Source organism: Panthera pardus, unplaced genomic scaffold (genome assembly GCF_024362965.1).
Source record: "Panthera pardus isolate Hobbes unplaced genomic scaffold, ASM2436296v1 HiC_scaffold_26, whole genome shotgun sequence".
NCBI lineage: Eukaryota > Metazoa > Chordata > Mammalia > Carnivora > Felidae > Panthera > Panthera pardus.
Window position 1 is genome coordinate 18,508,815 of NW_026526832.1, and position 22,663 is coordinate 18,531,477.

The 22,663-nt window shown below is 51.4% G+C and overlaps 1 protein-coding gene across 4 annotated transcripts in view; it reads right to left on the reverse strand.

Moving 5' to 3' along the window:
* Positions 1 to 863: 863 nt before the first annotated feature.
* The window catches only part of BABAM2 (BRISC and BRCA1 A complex member 2), a 397,579-nt gene continuing 375,779 nt past the window's right edge, over positions 864 to 22,663 (reverse strand). For 2 of the 4 annotated variants that reach the window (XM_019448772.2, XM_019448765.2), the window contains exons 12-13: positions 3,538 to 3,710; positions 864 to 1,184 (exon numbers count right to left, since the gene is read on the reverse strand). In XM_019448772.2, the coding sequence (XP_019304317.2) occupies positions 1,105 to 1,184; positions 3,538 to 3,710 (253 nt within the window). In that variant the 3' untranslated portion in view covers positions 864 to 1,104. Of the gene's footprint in view, positions 1,185 to 1,267; positions 1,547 to 3,537; positions 3,711 to 22,663 lie in introns of those variants that run through there. The other 2 variants (XM_019448794.2, XM_019448804.2) reach the window with 2 other exon arrangements.

Below are 22,663 nucleotides of genomic sequence, written 5' to 3' on the forward strand. Positions count from 1 at the left end.
CGTAGGTCCGACGTCCCGTGTTGAAAGCCTTCAGGATGGGACAATGCTAAGCGAAAGTGGCAATCTTATAAAGTGGTCAGGGTGGCTGTACTCAACTTGTGAGGGAGCTAAGAGAAGTCGTGTGATGGTATGGAGAGGCCTGGCCCCCAACTCCAGGCTTGCTCCCATCCCAATTTGCTGGGAGAGTTTCTGTAGCTCTTGGGTCATAGTTCTCTCTGTGTACTTAAGGGGGCGGCAGGGGTGAAGGGCTGGGGGTGGAAACAAGAGGAGTCCTGACAATCCATAATCCATAAATACAGGAAAAACGGAACTTGCTCAGGGTATCTTCCCCAGCCGCCAGGCCTGAGCCTGGATATCACACATACGCCAGTGATGGCCCACAGCACCCAACCTTTGTCTTCCTGGTAGGATTTACACCAGGCCGCATGAGCCCAAGTAGGCCTCCTATCAGCCTAGGGAGGGGTGACGTGAGAGAGGGAAGGACGGATTCACTGGCTGATTCAGCAAACTCTACACAGGGCGCCCACTCAGGGAGCTGGAGGGGTGGGGGTGGGGGTGCTGGGCCCAGTTGTTCCTGAGCCCCAGTCTTGGGCCTGGCTTGCTGGGTGGCTGAAACCACGCAGGGTGGTCAGATTCATTTAGGCAGCACCTTTCTCGATGGAGAACTGCCCCAAGTGGGAAATGTTGGGTGTAAAACGTGCACACACACACACACACACACACACACACTCGTGACACTAGTTTTAGGGACAAATAAAAGCAAAGGGGGGTTTAATGTTAAAACTTAAACAAGGTCTTGGAGACAAAGGCTTTCCTGGAATAAGGGTGTGTGCATTTGTGGTGTCTTCCTTTCCCTGGAAAAATAGTTTGTCATAATTTGTGATTTTATTTCTTCCAACTAGAAATATACTGAAGGAAACAAAGAGGGAGCAGCCGGAGGTGGGGGCCAGGTTGCCGCCGGCCAGCTTCAGTTTGGGTCCCAGGCGGGGTGTGCAAAGCCGCTGTGTGAGCAAAACGCTGCCATGAAGGCATTCCAAGCGGCTTCCAGGAAGCCGCCATATGTGCTGACACGCATGTGGACAGAGCAGTCTGGCTGGCCGCTTCTCAAGACTGGTGTTTCCTAGAGCTTTCCATTGGCAAACGCTGCCTCCTGGAACTGAGGGACAAAGGTTTTGAAATAAGCCCTGGTGGGAAAGAGGGGGAGAAAAAAGTTGTGGTTAGCACAAACAACTTGAAAAAAAGTGCAACTCAGAGCTTTCAACCTAACTCAGAACAGTTGTTATTTATTGTTCGTGCATCTGGGGTTGGATTTCCCTTCCCTGCTGATGCAAAGCCCTCTGGATTTTTCCAAGGGAGGTACACACAGTTCACTACTGTGCTATCTTGTGTGGACATTTCAAGGGCCCGTATGCAGACCTTCCTGGCGGCCAGTTCCTATTAGACATCAGTGCTCAGTCTCCCTCTGCTTTTCCCGGGCCAAAGACGGGCCTGATCCCCGCGACAAGCCAGACAGTGGCCAAGTCAGCCACCCAGTCGTTTCTGTGACCTGAAGTATAAAGAGAATTGTACTCTTCATTCAGTTGGGTGAGACAAAGAGGGTCTCAGAAAATGGATTTCTAAGCGTTCCATGGTCTCCACTTATTTCCAAATATATGTGCAGTTTGGTCTACTGGAAAGAAAGCCAGGCTGGATACCAAGAGAACGTTCCTTGGTCAGTCACAGTCTGGCGACGGGATCTGGGGCAGACCGTCTGGCCTTTCTGGAACCCAGATTCGAATCTGTAGAGACAGGCTCCACGTCCTACATGGGCCCACCCTGCCAGACACGGTATGCGGTGCAAGGGGCTTCGAGGTGACCTAGACGGGGCCCCTGCCGCACAGGAGATCCCAGTTTACAGGAGAAGACAAACACATAAACAGTGCCAGCCGAGGCGGTACGGGCTCCTGCGGAGGCACCGTGAGGCACCAGGCTCGCACCGTCAGTGACGGTGGAGGGGGAGTAGGCGTTAGGGGTGTTCTAGGCAAGAAACAGCCGGAGCAGGGACAGGGGGCAAGGCGTGGCTTGCTGTGAGCTGGGAAACTCAAAGCTCTGCCGTAAGACAAAAGGTGAGGTAGGAAGTGGAGGGGCGGGGTAGGCGCCCTCGGCCCCTGGTCACCCAGGCTTGCCTCCTACTTCTCTCTCCCCACCCCCGGCTCACATGAGGGCAGGGTAGTCACACCTTACTTATCCAGAGCGGCTCATTCAGAATGACAACATGAACTAGGACGGGCCACCGAGAGGCCCTGTCGCTACCAGTACCACAAAGGCCGCAAACAGGGCTCCCACGGTGCAGGGGTGACTGGCCCTACACGATTCAATAGGCCCTGGGGTTCCACAGTGCAGTTACAATGACACCCGACTGCCCTCCCGCTGCCCCAATACCAAGTCAACTGAAACTTCTTTCCAATGTCGCCACTGTGTCTGGCTTTTGCAGGCCTGGCCTCCGCGGCCTCAGTGTGGCCTTTATGTGCTGCCTCCTCTCTCAGGAAGCTCTTCTCCGGCGTGACATCCCACATCCTAGGTCTCCTACCTCCCTTCTCCTTGCCGCGCTCCCCGGATGAGCTCTCTCACCTGGACCCTCCCATCTTGGCCGCCCCCCCCCCCGCCCCCCTCACCGCCCCAGCCCCTCACACCCGGTGCCGTTCTCAGCCTCGGCCTCCTTAGCACAGAAGCACGCAATCTGGGCCCCTCCGCCCTCATTTCCCTCCCAGACTTCCGGCCCCACGTTCCAGCCACCTGCGGGACACTGCGATCTGGATGTCTCTGTAATTCAAACCAGTGTGCTCCGAACGAAGGGCTCCCCAATATTAGGTCTTTGAACCTGCTTTGGCCCATCTGTGCTTCCGTAACAGAACCCTGTTTCCACGGCTCCCATGGCTCCCTAAAGCCCTGCGGTGAATTCATCCTGATGTTCTTCCTCCTCCTCCACAACGTCCCTCCGTCCTTTGTGACACCCCCTGGCTCCAGGTCTTACTACCTTTCAACAGAGCTGCTGCACAAGGCTGTTTCTCCCCCCGGGCACGGGCTTGCTTCACCCTTCTGCTGCAAGTAGAGACCTTTTCTTCGAGTGCGCATCCCTGTCGCTACCCCAACCACGACCCTGCATGTTCCCCGGACTTGCAGCCTGGCACTCCACGATTGTCACTATCTGGCTCCGACATGTTAAAAAAGCTGTGTTTGCCCTTCCATTCTGGGGCGCATGCACCCCTCCCCTGGGAAGCTAAGAAAGCTAAGGATCCTCTTCCAGAAAAATTGCAGGTATGCCCTCCAGCCTCCTGGAATTGGGGGAGGTCACAGACTCCCCGACGCCCACGCATGGCCCAGGATGCAAGCCCCCCGCTCCAATCTGGCCCCCTGCTCTTCCTCACACATGCCATTTTCCACCTCTGGGCTTTACTCGTGCTCAGGTCAAATGTCAAGTCCTCCCTGGCTACCAAGAGGTTCTCTCCCTTTGCACGTCTCCCAGCATCTGTCACGTACGCTACATGTCATACTTGCCGGGCTGCGCGGTGGGCCCTGGAAAGCAGGGAGCACATCTTTCAGTGACCCCACAGGCCATCCCGTCGACAGCATCCTCAGCTGGCCCCTCAGCGAGACCTTCACGGCTGTAATTAAGGTAACTACGGATGGCCACCGGGTTGCAGGAGGCGTTAACGCATGTCCATTGCACGCTGTTCGAGAAGGTGAGAGAGTAGCCTCAGAAGGCAGACAAATGTGACACGTAGGCACCGAAGAAGAGACTGCAGTCCGTTCTCAGACTTCCAATTACGCCAACACTTTGAAGGATAGAGCAGCCTCCTCCATCCACATCCTGCTTAACACGGGCCTGAGCCGGCCACGCTGTCACCGTCTCTGGGACCCGTGACCTCAAAGCCCTTTCCTGCCAGTTGCACCACCACAGTTGTCCTGATGGACAGGAGGGGCTGCGTGGGGTCCAGAGAGCCACAGACCTAGAGTGAGGCTGGCAGGGCATGCGAGGCCCTGGGCTGTGTCTCCCACCGCGAGCAGGGGTGACGGGTCCAACCTCACGTGACGCTTGCACGGGACAGTGTAGGAAGGGATCTTGTCAACTGTCTGCAGCCACCCAGTGTGTGGGCCACTCCTTCCCCACCCATGTTTCATTCGCTGCTGTTCGCCCAGCGACATGCATGTGTTCACTGGAAGACAGCCTGGTGGCCCATCCTTGACAGTCAGCGATTGACAGGCTGCTGCCGAGGTCCACGGTACTTGCTTTGCTGCCTGAGGTGTCCTGTGGAGCACAGCCAACCCCAGAACCACTGGGCAGGGTGGTGCCCCCTCCCCAAGTTACAAGTCGGCCCCCCGAAAGGCACCCGATGAGTGGACGACACTGGCTGGGCCTGGGGCCCGCCCCCTCCCTCCCTCTCGCTTCAGGTCCAGAGTCCCACGGGTCCCCAAACAAATCTGATCGGCTGTTCTTCCTCGGAAACTTCTGGGGTAGGGGCTGCAACACTACCAGCTCCTTAGACCAAAAGGTCTTGGCAAGAGGGAGCAAGCTTTAGAGTTAAGTTCTTTCCTTCTTCAGAAAGTTCTAAAGTTTCCTGTTCTGTCCTGGGCTTTCCCTCCAGGGCGAGCTGTGTGACGCGAAGGGGAAGCAGTGTGGAGAAGGGCTATTTAAAGGCATGAGGCTCCCGGCTGTTGTCAGCGGGCGCTGCCCCACTGGGCTCCTCATGAAGCCAGTTCAGGGAGAGGGAGGAGGAGGAAGGGGAAAATGACAACTGGCTCCCACCCATTTATAGATTTATTTTTTTTAAAGTGCTGTTTTCATTTATTTCACTTCTTATCAGAGAAAATGGAGAAGTGCCCAGGGTATAGCCTGCCAAAGGCACTAGTCATCTATCACCTTTTGAAAAACTCTTTCACCCAAAGACAAAACGTATGGCACGCTTTAAAGTGTAAGTGTGCAGCAAGGTATGGGAGGGGAGGTCTCCTCGCCTCCGCGCTAACTGGCCGGGAGGACCCGTGGGGAGAGAGGCCTTGAGTCAGTCAAACTCATCATTTCTATTCACGCTGGAAGGGAATTTATTTTTAGACCAAATTCGAGCTGAATATGCCTTAGGACAAAGTAAGGTTCTGACCTTCTTCACTGGTCTCAGTCCCTCTGCTGCGGGTTTTATAAAATCACAGCTCGGTCCAATCCCAGAGTCTCAAGTAGGAAGAATGAAGCTTAAAGAACGGACCCCAGGCTGCGGCTGGGTAGGTTTTCCATGAATTCAGAGCAGGAGTGGCTACCGGCCAGGCCTCGGCTCCCGGGCCCGACAGGGAGTGCGGCAGACAGACCCCTCGGTCCAGGAGTCAGGGAACGGGCGCTCGGCAGGAAATCTCTTCCCTTCTCGAGGAGTCAGATCCTTCATCTACAGAGCGGAGCCCTGTAGGCCGTGGGCTGTGAAGGCTGCGGGGGGTGAGTGTAGTGTGCGCTCCGGAGCCAGCACACCTGGGCTCGAGGGCCGACGCTGCTCTTTACTGGCTCTATCGCTTGGGCAAGTGACTCACCTCTCCGGCTTTAATTTCTTCAACTACAAAAGCGGAAAAATAACCTTCAATTGCCTTAAAGGGTAATCCTCGTGAGGGTTCAATGAGATGGCCCAAGTGAGCACTTGGCCTGGTGCCTGGCGTCATAGATGATCAGTAGATGTCAATGGTTACCGTGGGGACGAAGCTGGGTCCGAGGGGAGAGGCTCTGAGTCTGTGGGGGCAGCAGAAGAGGGAGCCCCTGTGTGGAAGAAGAGGACATAGGGTCCTTGCCCTCGGTTCATCCTTTCTGTCACGGCTTGTTGGATGATCTCTCGCTTATCACATTGAGCGGGGCAGTCGGAGGGACAGAGATGGCCAGTCTCGGGGGGGGACACCCAGCCAAACTTTTCGGGACACGGCGCATCTCTTAAAATCCAGTCCGGAGGTGCCAGCGGCACGCTTGGGTTATCTAAGGATGGGCTGTGCGGTCACAGCCACCGGCACCCTCTTTGTCTTCTGCCCAAGCTGCTGGCTGTGTTCCTGTGTGTAGCTCTGGTCAAAGGCTTGGTCAGGGAGGAAGCTGCAGCCGTGAACTAGAGGGATGTTTAAGAATCACAGGGCTCTGGCGGCCCGTGATGGGGGCGCCCAAGTTGGCTGGGTCCCCACACAGGCCTTCTGTTCAGGTCACCAGGTATCGTAAGGGGTAGTCCGTGGGTCAGGTGGAAAGAGTACCAAACCACGGAGACATGGGTTCTAGTGCAGGCCTTGGCTTGTTGTGTCATCCCGAACCGGGACTCAGTGTCCTCACCCGGAACAGGAAGATTTATACCTGATGGTCTCTTAGTGCCACCTACTTATGGTTCTGAGACGCCCACGTGACCTTGAGCAAGCCATTTAACTTCTTTGTGTCTTGATTCTTCACCTGTTCAGTGAGGGCCCCAGCCAAGCCCGGGGCCCAGCGTGTCACAGGCGGTGGCAGTGCGGAAAGGCGGTAGTGGTGGCTGTTACCATCTGCGGCGCCTTTTCACAAACAAGACAGGGTCAGCGATGAACACCGCAGGGCCCTGAGGAGACGTTTAGTGGCACCACAGGCAGCGCACGACAGGGACGGAAGACCAGTTCCCCAGCTGTCCCTGTGCCGTCCCGAGGGGAGGCTCCACAGCAGGTTGTTAATAACCGGCGTGTTCTGGGGAAGGGGTTCTGGAAAGTTATGACAGGGACCATTAGGGAAATCTGCAGACGCCTTCGGGTGAAGGTATTTAGGAACTGTGTCCAAAAAGGGCTCATCTATAGGGGTTTTCCCTACGGGAATTGCAGTTCTGTATTTATTCAATGGATATTTTCAAACGAATAAAAATCCACATTTGAACATGTGAACTGATATGGCTTTAAGAAAATTATAACAGAAAACAAGGCCCAAACGGGTTGGGGACTCTGGAGAAGGGGAAGGGGCCCCGTGGAGCGGGTGAAGCATGGCTATCAGTGTGGCAGGAAGCCCCGCTCTCTGTCTGCAGGCAGGAAAACGCAGGCTTAGTGAGTTCACGTGCCCAGTGGTGCCCTGATCCTGGTGCCACTGGGGCACATCTTCCCACATGCAGGAGACCCTGGGGTCTTGCTGCCTTCAGCCTTGCTTACTTGGGACTTTGTATTGTATAAAAGCCTAAACGATTATCTTCTTCCAAAACAGGGCTTGGTAGTCTCTTTTTGGAATTCGAAAATCTTTTTTCTCTGGGCAATCATGAGATGAGCCTTAGGATGTCTGCCAGAGTCAGGCCAACGTGGTGGTGGAGAGGGGCGGGGTGGGAGAAGTGGTTTGGGGACACGACCCTCGTTGTCAGGAAATCAAGGAAATATAAATCAAGTCAGAATGCATTTTTGCAAAGAGAGGCAAGTTCCAAAACATCTAAGGCCCATTTCTTTCCCCACTTTTCTGCTGCAGCTGTGACTTCAACTGGCACATGTTTTTAATCAGTCATATGAAAACCGATTGTGGTCTGAAAATCAAAGCAGTCCTGTAAATAGTGAGACAAAGTCCTGCTAATCATTTCTCGTGGTCTTGCCTGGTCCTCATTGTCCTGGACGGGCCACTGTAAATACTGACTCATCTGAGGTTACTCTCCTCGTGTCAGAGGAGTCAACCTTAAAATAGGATCTCTACAAAGAGACCTGCGTCTACTCCAATGCCCTTCACCCCAAACCCTCCAAAGGCCCCTGTGAAGTCTGCCCATCCGACTCTGGGCGCCTTGGTGGGCAAGGGACTGGCACAATGGAAGCTTATTTTGTAGCTGCGCCCCAGGCGATGTCCGCCTGGCTCTCTGGCGTGGGCTCTAGGAACAAACAAGTGGTTGTAACTGGTTCACACAATCTCCCTAAATGTGTCGATCCTTGAGCACGGCTGCTTCGTTTTTAGGGGGTCTGAACTTGCAAAACAAGAAAATCAACACGCTTGAGATGCAAAGGCTTGATATCTTGCTGGGAACACAGCATCACGAGCTCACAGTTTCGGGCGGCAGCCCCCACCCCCAGCTGGAAGCAATCTCCCCTCCGCTGGATTCCACGGCACACCGGGCCTCCAACCTCAGGCCCAGCCATGGTCTGACTCGAGTCTGGAATGTTTAGATTGGTGTCTAGACGATGTCTTGTGCAGCTCGGGCTCCTCGCCTGTGAGACTGCCGATGGGCTGAGACTGTAGTCTCAGTATGTGTTGAATTAAATCAAATGCTGTTTTAGGAGGACTTCAACAACCAACCAACCGAGATCCATTTCTAGACATCAAAGTATTGGGATGGAATCTGGCTCCTTCTAAATCACAGGGTATTTTTAAATGCTTACTAAAATGATCAAAATTACCTAGTGGTTCTCTCTCCTTCTGAGGCCCTCCAAGGAGGCCCTCTGGAGCCTGGCCAGTTCCTTTGGGCTACAGAAGCTTGCAGCCAGCTTCTGCAACTGCAGGAGTGAGGCCTTGTCCCCAGGGCTGCAGGTATCTCTGCCCCCTTGGAACCCTCTGGCACAGTGCATGAAAAGGCGGCCAAGGAGGACAGCAGAGGTCAGCTGGCCAAATGAGAGGGAGGGACGGGTAGTCCTTATGGGCTCCTGAGCCTCCCCCAGCCACAGGGCTCCCATCCTCCACTGGGCCCCATCTCTGGGGGCACACATCCGTCACATTCCAACCGTTCTTCCATAGCCACCACACACTCCTCAACGGCAAGACAGTCATATTCAACCGCCTTCTGGCATCCCAGGTTTGGTGTGGGGCTCAACACACAGCAATGCAATAAATATTTCTAACGAACGTAGACATTTGGCTTCAAGACGTACTTTAGAATTATAACATTTTGGAACAAAAGGAAATCTCAGAGGTCATATAGTCCAATCACTACAGGGAAGGGAAAACTGAGAGCCGGAGAAAATGGTGGCTCCTCTAACACAGCACACGACAGTCACGGCTGTTAGTACAGGTTTTCTCTGTAAGTCTCTGGACAGCAGAATTTAGGGATGGTTCGTCCTTACTGCCCAGTGGTGCTCACCTTCCTGTGGGCCTCACAGCAAGTGAATGCTAACTTGGTGCATGAGTGAATGAAGTGCCCACGGCCAGCTGGAGGCCCTGGAGCTAAGGGGCAGTGCTCACATTCCTCTCAGCCTGATGCTGTTTGCATCCTGAACCTATTCGATGAAAGGCTGGGAGGAGGGGGTACCTTGTGGCCACTGAGAAAGGCCTGGGCCCCTGGGTGGGGAGGGGGCTGAGATGAAGGGGTGCACCTGGCTGGGCTGAAGCCGGACAGCAGGTGTCGGGGCGGTGGGGGGGGGGCCTAGGGAGTGTGGCACTGCCTGGGGACCCAGAGCAGAGCCACAGTCCTGTGCTCATCCTGTTTCCCTCACTGTGCCTCAGATGGCAGGTGCCTCGGCGGCGGGCACCGGTCTTCTGCTCCCTCTGCCCAGGGCTGCACGAATAGGAGCTGAGCGCTGCTCCCACGGATGGCTGTGTGGATGCCCGTGAAGGGTGTTGGGATCCCTCCACAGGCCTGGCCAGGACGAGAGCTACTCCTACGCTCACCTGTGCTGGGGAGACGCTGACCGCCCATCTGATGGCAGTGAGTCACTGCCAAGGTCACGGATTACTCTCCCCTTCTTAGTCAGCAAAGGGGGAAAAACCAAAGGATAGACCTCAAAGAGGAAGTGCTCAGGGCCCCAGCCGAGCTGGCCATGCGGAGTGGGAGTGTGTGTCCGAGGCCCCAAGTCACACTCCAGTGGGGATTGTGCCTCAAGGCTCCCCCTCAGCACTGCCAGGCATCAGCCTCCGCAGGAGAGTGCCAGACCCCCACAGTGCCAGGGAAACACTTAGGAGACTGACTCTTTGGGGCATAAACAATCCTGTCCTCCCTAGAGAGTCTCCCTGGAGCTTTAAAGTGGTGTTTGCCTGGCTGTGAGTTTGGGTTCTCCACTTAGACTCGGCATCTGGAGGCTGCAGCTCATGTCTTCCGTGGATGCCCGGGCCCCTGCCTGCTGCTTCTGGGCCCAGCTTTTCATCACTCCAGCTCTCTGAGTATTCGCCGCACCCCCCCCCCCAAGCTGGGTGTTCACAGGTACCCCTTGCAGACCGAGAGGAGGGGCAGCAAGGATGGCCAGGGTCCCTCTTCTTTCTATTCTAATCCCCCTGCCTGGCAGCTGAAATAAGATCCGCAGACATCTGGCTCTCGGGGCTCACAGATGGGAGAGCAGCGATTCCAAAGGAAGGAACTATTCAATGGGAGAGGCTGCCCGAGGCCCACCATCCCTGCTGGGCTCCAGGGGCCTTGACAGAAACTTCAGGTGGGCTATGCTGGGCTGGGAGCGTAGCGAACTTCTCCAGCAGGCTGGCAGGAGGCAGAACCGTGGCAGGCAGGGAGCCTTATGGGTCCTCTCAGTCATTCTGAGGGGCACCGCGGAGGGTGGGGGGGAGCACGGGGGAGGAGCCCACCTGCTCCGTAGGGCTCTTTGCACCCTGCACCAAGCCTGGGGCCCTGTGCATGCTGTGCACGGGCAGCTCTGGCCCTATGTGCCAGCTACAGAGAGCCAGGGCTGGAAGGAAATGAAGGACACACAACGTGGGTAAATGAGATCCACACGTGGTATCAAACGGGCTGGTTCAAATGATTGGTATCACGGTTGCAGTGCGTTGTGAAATCAATTTAGTGGGTCCCAAGCAGCATTAACGTGAAACAAAATAAAGTCAGAGTGTATCACATGTGGCGAGGGGAAACAGTTTTTCACGAAACTTTTGTTTTAGTTATAAAGACAGAATTAGGTTATAAAATAAATATCTTCCCGTGGATTGCGGTTAAAAAGAAAAACAAAAACAAAAAACCTGGAAGCCATAAGTATTAAAGGAGGGAGGGTGCCTGCTACGTGCTAGACTTCATGCTATTTGTTTCCATCTATATTATTTTACGTTTAACTTCTCCTGATGGGCCTACTGCTGGGGAGGTATTATTATCTCTGTTTCTGCCAATGAGAAATCTATGATTCAGAGACGCAAAGCAGCTTTCTAAGATCACGCAGGTAACTGGTGGCAACGCTATTTATAAATCCAGAGCTGCTAGCTGCTGGACTCCAAAGGACACGTTTTTTCCACACTGCCATGGTTCCCAGAGGAGAGAGAGCTGGAGATGGCGTGTGGAGGTCGGGGCCCTACCTCTGGGGCTGCCGTGTGACACCGAGTCACTCGGACTCCTCTTTGCGTTCGGGGATTTCTCCAGTGCTCTGCTTTGGCGATCCTCCCCTCCCAAGCACCAGGTTAGCTACATTTGGGTCTCCTCCATTAGCACCGAACGGCCGACAGCCCAGGAATGAATTCAGAGAGTTACTTACTGCCAGCTCACATTCGTTCTTACAAACCCCTGCTAAATGGCCCTCCCTCTTGTAGGTTTATGTGTCTAGAGGTGTTGACTGGTACCTTTAGTCCCCCTCTAGGGACCTGCATCGGGTGGCTTTTCAGTAGAATCATGACTGCAATGACAAGGGACAAAGGGATGAGCTTGGCCTCCCTCTCGCTTGTCCCTCGGGTTCCCGGAAGTACTAAAGCACCTGCGTGAAGAATGAGGCCTACTCTGAATGTCCGCGAGAAGGAAAAGAAAGTACGGGGAGGACATGTGCAATCTACCCAGGTGCACATAAGAGGCATCATAAATGTTCTCCAAATAATGAGCCCCAGAAGAGCAGAGGGCAGAAGGTCCTTTAATAGTGAGGTCATTTGGGATCTTAAAATCTCCAGGGTTGTTGAGAAGTACGATGTCTGGAAAGTGCTATAAAATGGGAGGTATTATTATCTTGACATAATTGAGCTGTAGACTAGGAATGGGGAGGCCTGAAGTGTGATCCTGGCTCTGCTTCTTACTGGCTATGCGACTTGGGATGGGCCACCTCACCTCTCCGCACCCCACACTGCCTCATCTGGAAAGTGAAGGGATGGCTTCTGAGTTCACTTCCAGGTCTAAAACACTACTATCCACTCATTATTATTATTATTATTATTATTATTATTATTGTTATTATTATTATTACTTTGGTAGCAATCCAACCACTTTAGCCAGAGACAGTGGCTTACGTGGAAACAGTAATTAATGAATGACCTCTCCCTGTGCTTTGCTAGAGGGGTTCTCTCAAAGCCTTAATAAGTATTGGCAGGGATATCACACATGTCTGAGGTTTCTAGATCTCGCCCTTTGTCTCTAGATCTGACATAGGACCCCAACATTGGGTGGCCAGCATCTATCCTGGCCACCTTCCTTCCATCCTTCAGACCAGTAGACAAGCAAACACTCACTGGGTCATGGATAGCTCCTGCTCTAGTAACAGGCCGGATCCTGCGGCGATCAGGGAATGAATCTGAGCAGGGCCCTGGCCCTCGGAGGTACACAGACACTTGACTCTTAGAGCAGAGAGCTGCATGCTAATTCTGGTCAGGGTTGGATGGCTTCACTTTCGCAGTCATGGGCCAAGCCCTCCTTGACCTGCTTCTCCTCACTGCTAGCGCTCTGGAGCAACCAGAGCAAACGTTCTGCCGGGAGTTTGCTTTCTTTTCTTCTCAGAGCTATACCAGGGCATTAGCCAATAGGCCAGACGTCTAGCACCTTTAATGACAATAATAATAATTTGCATTTATACAAGGTCTTTCATCGGGGAATCTTAAAGTGTATCACAAACAATAATTAATTCCCCTTTGCAACTCTGGGAGCCAGTTAAGTAGGAGTGCATTTGCTTTGCAGGTAAAGGGAACTTTCCTGGACCCTGCAACATGCTGGAGCCCTCCCTTCCTACCCAAACCTACCCACCTGCCCTCAAGGCCTGGCATAAGCATCAGGCCCTCCACAAAGCCTGCTGCTGCCACCCCCAGCCACGGCATGTGCCAGTCTCTAAAGCTCCAACTGTGAAGCCGCTCATTTGGTACTAACCAGAGACACAGTGGAGATCTTAGGATCCTGCGCAAGGCAGGGCTTGCCTTAACAGTACTTCTGAGGGGGTGACCCTCTAGTGCTGGCCTGAACACCTTTCATGAGGGAGAGCACATTACCTATAGGCATGTCTAATAGTTACAGTGTTTTGCCTTATTCTAAACTGAAATCTACTCCCTGGGAACCCCCGCCCATGGGTGCTACTTGTGTCTTCTGGAACAAAACACCCTACCTAAACTGTGTTGGGGTTGCAGGTTGATGTCTCTTGTAGCCATGTCATTGTCTGCCTCTGCGATCACTCTCAGGGGGAGGAGATGTTTGAGGCCTTGTGAACTGAATGGTGGGGGCAGCCGAGGCCTCCACCACGTGCCCCGGGCCCCAAGGTCAGGCTGCCTTCCTGAGCACTGTGGGCAGGAGTTCTCTGGTGTTGCTGGCTCTGGAGCCCTGGGTCTGCCCAGCTTTGAACGCAGCCTTGTAGATTCCCTATCCTTCTGACGATCCACCCCACCTGGATGCCTCTGTGCTCATTTTTGGGAGCTGTACCTCAGTAACACAGAAATACTCTCATTTTCTGTCAAATGCTTGACCATCAACAAAGGTCCTTTTTTCCTACACCTATTAAGTCTAGGAAATAACTGCCAATTGCAGGGACTGGTTTTTGGAAACCAAGCCAAACAGTAACCTCACTAGTTTCGTTTTGTTTTTTTACCAATTCTTTATCAGAATAAATAGCTGGTGCTAAACTTGAGAAAAGGACGCCTCAGTTGCTGAGCTGGTAACCTACATAAGGACAAAAGTTCCATGATCTCCCTCCCCTCCAAGGTGTTAGAGGCAAGACAGGCCTCAGGATGGAGGCCAATGGAATCCTTTGCTAAGTTTATTTCCAAAAGCTAGATCCCCTAGGGAAATCAACAACTCCCTTGAGTGATTTCTGGGTCCTTGCTGGTAGCTTTATGCCTGAAAAGACACCCACCCTCCCTTTGCCAAGAGTACGTTGTTTGGGTGAGAGTTGCCTCCTGGGGCCTTACCATTGAAGGAATCCTGAGCAGGCATCAAAGGCTATTGTTTTCCTAAAACCTGTGCCCTTGTGAACATGAGGTTTTGGCCTGTGGTCATAGAGCCTCACCCTGCTTTGCTTTCACACGAGTCCCACTTTCTGGCCTAGAAGCAAGAGTGACCATTTTTGGCTAGGATCTGGCCTGAGTCATTGATCTGGGGGATATTTGGAAGAAGGAAAATCAGAGAGGTTAGAGAGGGAACAGGCTGGTCTCATTCTGTGGCAAGAAGAGCACTCTGCAACCACTCTTACTGCCCAGAGAGAAGAGGTGGATTTTGGAGTCAGAACTGAGTTTAAATATGCATCTGTCACTTAGTACCTGTGTGTCTCTGGGGAAGCTACTTAACCATCCTGGGTCTCCATGGAGTTCCCATAGGACTCATGTGGCTGTCGTGAGGAACCCGTGTCAGGCACGTGGTAAGAACTCAAACCATGTTAGTCTCCTTTCCGCCTGCCCTCTGCTCCCACCACACGGCTGCATGAACACACTCTAGGCAACTCCTGCTTCACTTTAATTCAAGAAACATCGATAGGGGCGCCTGGGTGGCTCAGTCGGTTAAGCGTCTGACTTTGGCTCAGGTCATGATCTCGCGGTTTTTGAGTTCGAGCCCCGCGTCGGGCTCTGTGCCAACAGCACAAGGCCTGGAGCCTCCTTCAGATTCTGTGTCTCCTCCTCTCTCCACCCCTCCCATGCTCATGCTCTGTCTCTCAATAGTAAATGTTAAAAAAATAAAAATAAAAAAAAAAGAAACATCGATGGAACAGCTTCTGTTTATAAGAGGGTCTGGAATACCTGGGACTATTGACTACATAGTACCTGTACCTAGTAGGCATTTAATATTTGTTGAATAAATGAATGAACTAACTTGATACTTGGTATTTTCTAGTTTATAATATGCTTTTAAAATAACCTCATTTTGGGTGCCTGGGTGGTTCAGTCGGTTAAGTGTCTGACTCTTGATTTCGGCTCAGGTCACGATCTTGTGGTTTGTGGGATTGAGCCCCGCGTCAGGATCTGCGCTGACCTGCTTGGGATTCTCCCCCTCTCTGCCCAGCCCTGCTCACGCTGTCTTTCTCTCAAAACTAACTAAATGAACATTAAAAAAAAAAACAAAAACCCTTCATTTTAATGCAAGCAACAATCAAGTGTATGAAAATAGATACCACTGCTCTCCTGCCACTGGATACATGAAGAAACAGACTTGGAGAGAACAGGTAGCTGGCCCAAGGTCAGCTGTGTGGTCAAGGCAGAGGGGGATGTGGACACAAGCTAGTGCCCTGTGGCAGCGCAGTGCTTTCCCTGGGAGGTCTCCTGCACTTTGTGTGCCCACAGGCTTGGAGCAGGATGGCCACGGCTCTGAGGCACTCACAGTCCACTGGAAGGGGCCTATGTTTACCCACAGCATCTGTAGCGAAAAGTGAAGGGCATCATCGTGTGCCTGGTGATTTGAAGCAGTATGTTTTAAAAATCAAAAACATTTGCTAACTGCCAGCTTTCTTCCTCTCAGTTCCCAGGCCTCTGGTCCCAAGGTAACTACAGGGCCCTTCCCCAGTGCCGGCTTCACTGGGCTACCATCACCCTTCCCCGCGAGGAGTGGTGGCACTGATGCCCACACCCCACCCTTTTCCTCCCTAGGGCATCTTTCTAGGGCACAGAGAGAAGTGCCCTTGTACGCAGGCCTCTGTTCCTTAGCACGGTGCTCTGCACGCTTTAGGGGCTCAGAACACTGACAAACTACATTTCCTCTCGTTCCCAGTGGACTTTCAGAACCAAGAAAGGGGACAGGAAGTAGATATTAAGTTCTTGGCTACTGTGGGCTCCCAGCCTCTCTTTCTTCCCAATCCTCCAGCCTCCAAACTGCTGGGGGCCGCTGCTAGATATGAAATGAAAAGGGTAGGTTAGGAATCTTTCAAAATTTGCCCACACAGCTGGCCCGAATGCAATTCCCACTGTGAGCTGAGAGCTGGAAATCATATCTGACCACAAAGCTGTCTCACCCATGGGGAGTTCATAACAGCCTACTGAAAACCACTCTGACAGCACACCCTCTGCAGGAGGGGTGTCCCGGAACGGCGTCACCGCGCACACTGGGCAACGCGTAACCCAATGCCTCGGGAGTGAGGTCAGCTCCCACCACTGTGAGCTTGTCTATTCTGGACCGCCTCACCCATTTGTGCTGCTAGCGTATCACCTGTGAGCTATAGCTCTGGAATATCGTGTGCATTCCTGAAGTTGACGGCCAGTTTCGGGTCAGAAATTGCCAAAGAAGAGCCAGGATGTGGGCTCTCCAAAAGCAGCGCCTAACATAGATCAGGGTCTCTGGTGTCTGTTGGGAGGAGACCAAGTCTTAGTGCTTCTGGCCGTGGGGCGCCCCTCTGCGAGCCCCGAGACTCTGAGCCACCCTTGGCCTGGGCACTGCTGACAGGGACAGGTATTAATGGGCAGGCTAGGGGCCAGCTGAGGCCGCTGTGGTCTCAGAAACGAACGCCAAGCAGCATGAATGTGTCACTGTCCAGCAAAGCCCCTGGGAGAAGACCCCACAGACTTCTAGGATACCAGGGATCAGGAGTGGCTGATGCATTTGGGAGTACAGCTTCTACTCCGCACAAAGGCATCTAGCTGAGCGAGCAAGTGGGGACTGAAAGTTCACTCCTGCTCTACTTGTAAGCTGTGTGCTCCAGGGGCTATGTGCCCAGAGAAACAGACTGTTGTGGGTTTTTTTTGTTTGTTTGTTTTTAACTCAAAGCTATTAGTCGAACTCTGCTCTGAACCAACGCAAAGGGGACACCTTTTCTAGTCTGCACAAAAGTTCTTTATAGACCAGAGTGGCCCTGAGAAGAGAACCATTCATTTCTGTACTTTGGGTTCTCTCTTGTGCATCTGGCATGTGCATAGGGGATGCATGTCACTAGGACGCAAATTTTATAAATTAGGATCTTGGGGCGCCTGGGTGGTTCAGTCGGTTAAACATCCAACTCTTGATTTCGGCTCAGGTCATGATCTCACGGTTCGTGAGTTTGAGCCATGCACCAGGTTCTTTGCTGACAGCATGGAGCCTGCTTGGGATTCTCTGTCTCCCTCTCTCTCTCTGCCCCTCCCCTGCTTACGTGCTCTCTTTCTCTCAAAAATAAATCAACATAAAAAAAAGAGAATCTTGTTTGGACTGCTAATGGGGGAAGAAGATGTAGTTTTTCCCTGGTCTCTGAATTTTTTAAGGCATCTTCAGGACTCATTTCTGTTTTTCTTACCACAGCCACCAACCTACCCCACCACTCCGGGCTATTCCCACCCCATCCTACAGCTCAGACTCAGGGACAGAACACAGGTGGGTGGGTTTGGGCAGCCACACAGGCTCTCAAGGCAGTGTCTGGCTCCCTTTTCCTGTCATGGTTATCAAGTTGACGAATCTGTGTTCCTTTCCGTGGGGTACAGATGGCCCACCTTGAACCATGCCACTGAATGCAGTCAGACCTGCAGCTGGCTGTCTTTTTTCCAAAATTGGTGAACACCATGGGTGCCAGAGACATCAGACCAATAAGCAAACTCAGACGTACAGCAAAATAAACTGTAAAAATAAACAGAGTAAGTCCCCACCTGTTGTAGATTTCAACAATCTCAAAACATGCTTTTAACTACTACAGGGAAGAGAAAGTTAAGACCCTTATTGGTTACTTCAGCAGCTCATGCTATAAAAGCACTGCCTGCCACAAGTTCAAAAGTCATAGGGAGTTGGATTTGAAAACCCTAAAGATCATCTAGTCCAGGGCCCAGCAAACTTTTCCTGTAAAGGGCCAGATAGTAAAAAGTTTGTTTTGCAGGCCATATACTCTGTTTCTACAATCTGCCTCTGCCCTTGTAGTGATAGGAGCCCCGGACGATATGTAAATGAATGGGTATGGCTGTGTTCCAATAAAACTTTATTTGTAAAAACAGGCAGCTGGCTGTTGTCTGCCAATTCTTGTTCTAGTCCCACCCCTGTATTTTCAGAGGAGGAGTGACGTGACTCCTTCACAGTCACAGGACCCACCCAAGACCATCCAAGACCAAGACCTGCACGGTTTGTGGGGAGGAACAGAGATGCTCCTGCAGGCCTTAGAGTCACCAGTGTGAAAGGACAAACTAGCCCCTGGGGTAACTGGAGAGTCTGACTCTCACATTTAACTCCAAAGAGGACCAAAATACAAGTGGAAAATCACAGGTTAAAGTCTAATAGGACTGGGAAACACAACCCACATATCAAGCTCGGCTTGCAGACAGGTAACCATTGGTTATATCCTCATAAGTATATGCTGCTAAGGTTCATTCATCAGTGAGACTCAGGCACAGTTTTAAAATGTCTCTGGTGAAGGGCTGGAAAAAAAGGGAAAAAAGGACCCGTGAAGCCACTGGCACTTGTCTGTGAACAATACGAGAAGAAAACAGCATATTCATTTTTTCCAGGCAGCAGCTAGTCAAACCTCTAACAGTACATAAATGGTCAGAGAGGGCAAACCCTCTGGTCCAGGGCTTGGGAACAGGTTGTTTTGGCTGTCAAGCATTTTCAAAACAAGTTTTCTTGGTCTCATGACAGGTTGTGGCAAGAACAAGAAAATAAAAAGAGTGGAAGATCCCATGATCGCTGCTCCCAGCTTCCACGTGGGCAAGCTCAGCCTGCACGGTCAGGTTTGCTTTTAGAGTGTGCAGATAAAGCTGGTCTTAGGGCTAATACCACTTCACCAGTGACACCATTTAATAAAGTGATTCCTCTAAGAACTCTCTGGCAGCTGGATAATCATTCTAGTCTGGGAGGAATAGGTCAAAGTCACTCTTAAGCCCAAGGGTGCTGTTCTGCTCAAACCTACGCCCTGTGTTGTTTTAAATTTCACCTCATGTTCCGTGGACAAATTATTCTTCTGAAACTGAGGTTAAAAGCCATCTGCTCTAAGGTGGATTTTTCCATCTCAACCACAGAACACTTGGCAAGGGTGGGGCAAAGAGATCAGCAAGGAGGCACCAAAGGGGAGGGCCAAGATCAAACTGGCCTAAGATAGTGCCACTAACTCCCTACCAGTGGTGATCTTGCTCTTAGGGGCTTAACAAACTCTGCCTCAAGGAGAGAATGAGTCAAGCATAAAGCTGGGTATGGCAGCACCAAAGGACACACAGCCAGATGGAGACCTGGAGACGACTGTGATCAAGTACCCAGAGCAAATGTTCAACTAAACAAGTCTGCTGGGAATTTCACATCCCCTAAATTATTCCTGAAGAGCCCAGGAGCACAGACCCAGACTTAAGTTTAGACTCAAATTCTGAATATTTGTGTGACCTTGGGCTTCCTTTCCTGGGTCTTCTTTGCTTCACTTTCAAAGCCAGGCAGCTGGATTGCCTTCCAGCTCCAATGCTGTGGTCCTCAGACTCACCAGAGCAGGGAGTATTTGGTCAGTTACCATCACACCTGCCATGGCCATCTGAAGTCACACCACAAGGGACAGCTGAAGTTCCCACTTTTAGCAATGCTCCTGGAAGAAAAACTCTCTAAAAGAGGGCTTGCTCTTATTTGGTGAGACAAGTTCTCAGACCATGGAGGCGGTCTTCACTCTGCCAACTGTCCTCGAGAATGTTCTGAAGAAAGAGGGTGGGAATATGAGAAGACTGGTCCAAGACACCTTTCCCCACATCACCCCTACTCCCACCCCCAAACACACACAGGGACACCTGCCAACATTTAACATCTCTACCCAGGAAGCGACTTGAAGGCACTGCCTACAGCCTGCTGCGCAAGCCTATGCTACCCAACAGAGAAGCCTAGAAGACCAATGAATTCCCTTTCCCCAATAAGGCACACAGCCTTCATAATCTATCAACTAGGTATAATGGCAGTATTGATCTCACAGAGTTGTTAAGAGAAGTATAGGAATTAACATATATGAAGCAGTTGGAGTTATGCTGGTACAGTGTAGGCAGCCAGTACACATTTATCCTCCTCCTCCTCCTCCTCCTCATCATCTATAAGATGATCAGAAGAAACTGCGTGATCCGCTACCATTTATGCTGAGACAACAACAGTCATGCGTTTACATGTATGTTCTTGTAAATTTCACTTTTTTTGGACGACAGGAATAATGACCATTTAAAGATGATATGCTCCTTAAAATGATCAATAATGGAAAATTCTGGTCTCCTAAATTTTGATTTTTGATTTGTAGAAGAGCGACAGAGCTTCCTGCTTTGCAATCCTGACTCATACTCAGTGTGCTAAGTAGTTAATGCCATGGGTGGCCCCACTGCCAGAACGGAATCTCAACTGGTGATGAACCGCTCCAAGATTGATCAGCAGGCTTTGTAGCTGGGGCTCTTCAAACTGGGTGTGTTGTGGGTCTCCTGTGCTTTGCACATACTCTGTATGTCATATATATAACTCCTAAGTGTTTTCCAAATGAAGTACCAGCAGTAACTTAACGGCAGAAACCACCGTTACGCTGGGTTCTTACAATCATGGCTACTCTGAAGCCTGCTCTCCTGACAGCCACAGCATCTCTACCCGGAAGCCCAGCCCTGACCATCCAGGGCACACAAGGAGACACGCCCCTTTTTCTCCTCAGAAGCGACTCTGGATTAAGGGCGACCCTCGATCACTCCGTCTTCGCTTCTGCTTTCTTGGCTTCCATTTTCCATTAGGCATGACTAAGTGCCAGCAGTTCTGTCTGTCTGGGAAGATAAGAGTCACTGGAATTTTTCATCCTCTTCTCCATGTGCAGCCTTCCTGCTAGTTTGGAGGCCAAGAAGCAGCATCTATTCTTTGGCCCGCTCCATTACGACACCCCCTTTCTTCTTCCGTCCACTGATTCTTGTGATACGTTTGGCCACAGGAATATTTAGTTCCCTCAAAGGTACTCAGTGCCAGGTCTTTATCCTCCCAGAAGAACTATTTCTGCTCAAGAATACCCTGGGCTCTCTGGAGCACTTGGGTGGCTCAGTCAGTTAAGCGTCCAACTTCGGCTCAGGTCATGATCTCGTGGTTCATGAGTTTGGGCCCCACATCGGGCTCTGTGCTGACCGCTCAGAGCCTGGAGCCTGCTTTGGATTCTGTGTCTCCCTCTCTCTCTGCCCCTCCCCTGCTCACGCTCTGTCTCTCTCTCTCTCTAAAAACTAAGTAAACCTTTAAAAAACAAACAACCAGAAAAAGAATACCTTAGGCTTTCCCCATGGCCACAGCATCCCTCAGCCCCCAAGTGAGCCGTGAGGAAGAAGGCCAGGCCACACACAGGGCAGGTGGCTGGGTGTGTGCATGCAGGCATGCTAACCTCCAGCCCTTGATGTCACTATATGGCTCCTGTGAGCAAGGAAGCCGGAAACAGACTGAGTAAAGGTGAGAGGTCAGAGGTGGCTTGGGGCACAGCGTTCTAATCATGGTACTGTATGGTCTTGAACAACTGCTTCCGGGAAATGAGAAAGATGAACTGAACTGCCAAGTCCATGCCCGCTGCTGTGCCAAGCGTTTTATACCAATTATTTCATTTAATTCCCAGCACAGTGGTTAATACCTACTGTACTCAACCTTAGTTGTACAAGATGGTTTCTAAGGTTCCTTCCAAGCTCTGTGTGCCGAGACTGGTCCTCACTGTCACACCTACCTTCCTGGATACACTTCTGCTTGGCTGCCCAACTTTGCTCCACTATATTGGCAATTTTGCCAGTCTCTGAGCAGTGGTGACTGCCCCAATATCTGCTCCTTGTTTCTGCTCACCTCTATAAATCTGCTACTTCAACAAGTCATGAGACTTATTTTCACAGGTGGCCCCTGTCCAGAATGATCTGACAATAGACAAGACAGAATCCCACTTCTGAAGAAACAAGGCCTCTGCTTGTCATTAACGATGTGCCCAGAATGGATGGTCCTGACTGTTCTTTGCTGCTTCCTTTTTTTTTTTTTCTAGAACTCATGCCTTAATGTGAAGTGATAGAAACAAGCAGCTTGGCCCTCCTGCCTTGGCTGGACTCCACATCACACGTGACAGCCCTGAGCGGCCCTGGCGGCACCTGTCAGAAACCAACATACACATCTGAACAGTCAGGCCTAATTCCCAAGAAGCTGCTTTAACTTGACATCTGAAAATGTATTACATCTAGAAGTATTTTACTGGGTGTGTGTTCAGGGCATATGCGTGCATGTTCTGCAACTGAGGTGTTCTATAAATACCAGATATGGGTTGTAGAAAAAGGCATCCCGTACAGAGCGTACTTAATTCCATTTAGTAATGTTTTCAATTTGTGTCTGACCTCTGGCAACAGAGGTGGAATTTTCTCAACATGAATAAATAAGTATGCTAAGCACATAATTTACACACAATTTTCACTTAAAATCCCAAAAATATACTGGAACTTGGTGACCATCAGTTACCAGCCCAGTGCTTTTAGATGAGGGTACTGAGGCCAAGGTGAAGTTTCCTTCCCAAGATCACACGGGCAATTGATGAGAGTGCCCAGATCAGACCCAGGTCTCCTAGCTCCCAGGCCACTCTTTTTTTGCATGGTCTTTACTTACTGTTACATTTCTTCTTCCAACAGTTCAAAGGCAACTCTGCTTCCAGTGCTAAGTGTATGTTTCTACTTTGATATTCTATAAAAATCCCAAACCAATTCTCCTATCCTTTGCTTTCAGCTCTGTAAGACATCTATTTTTCC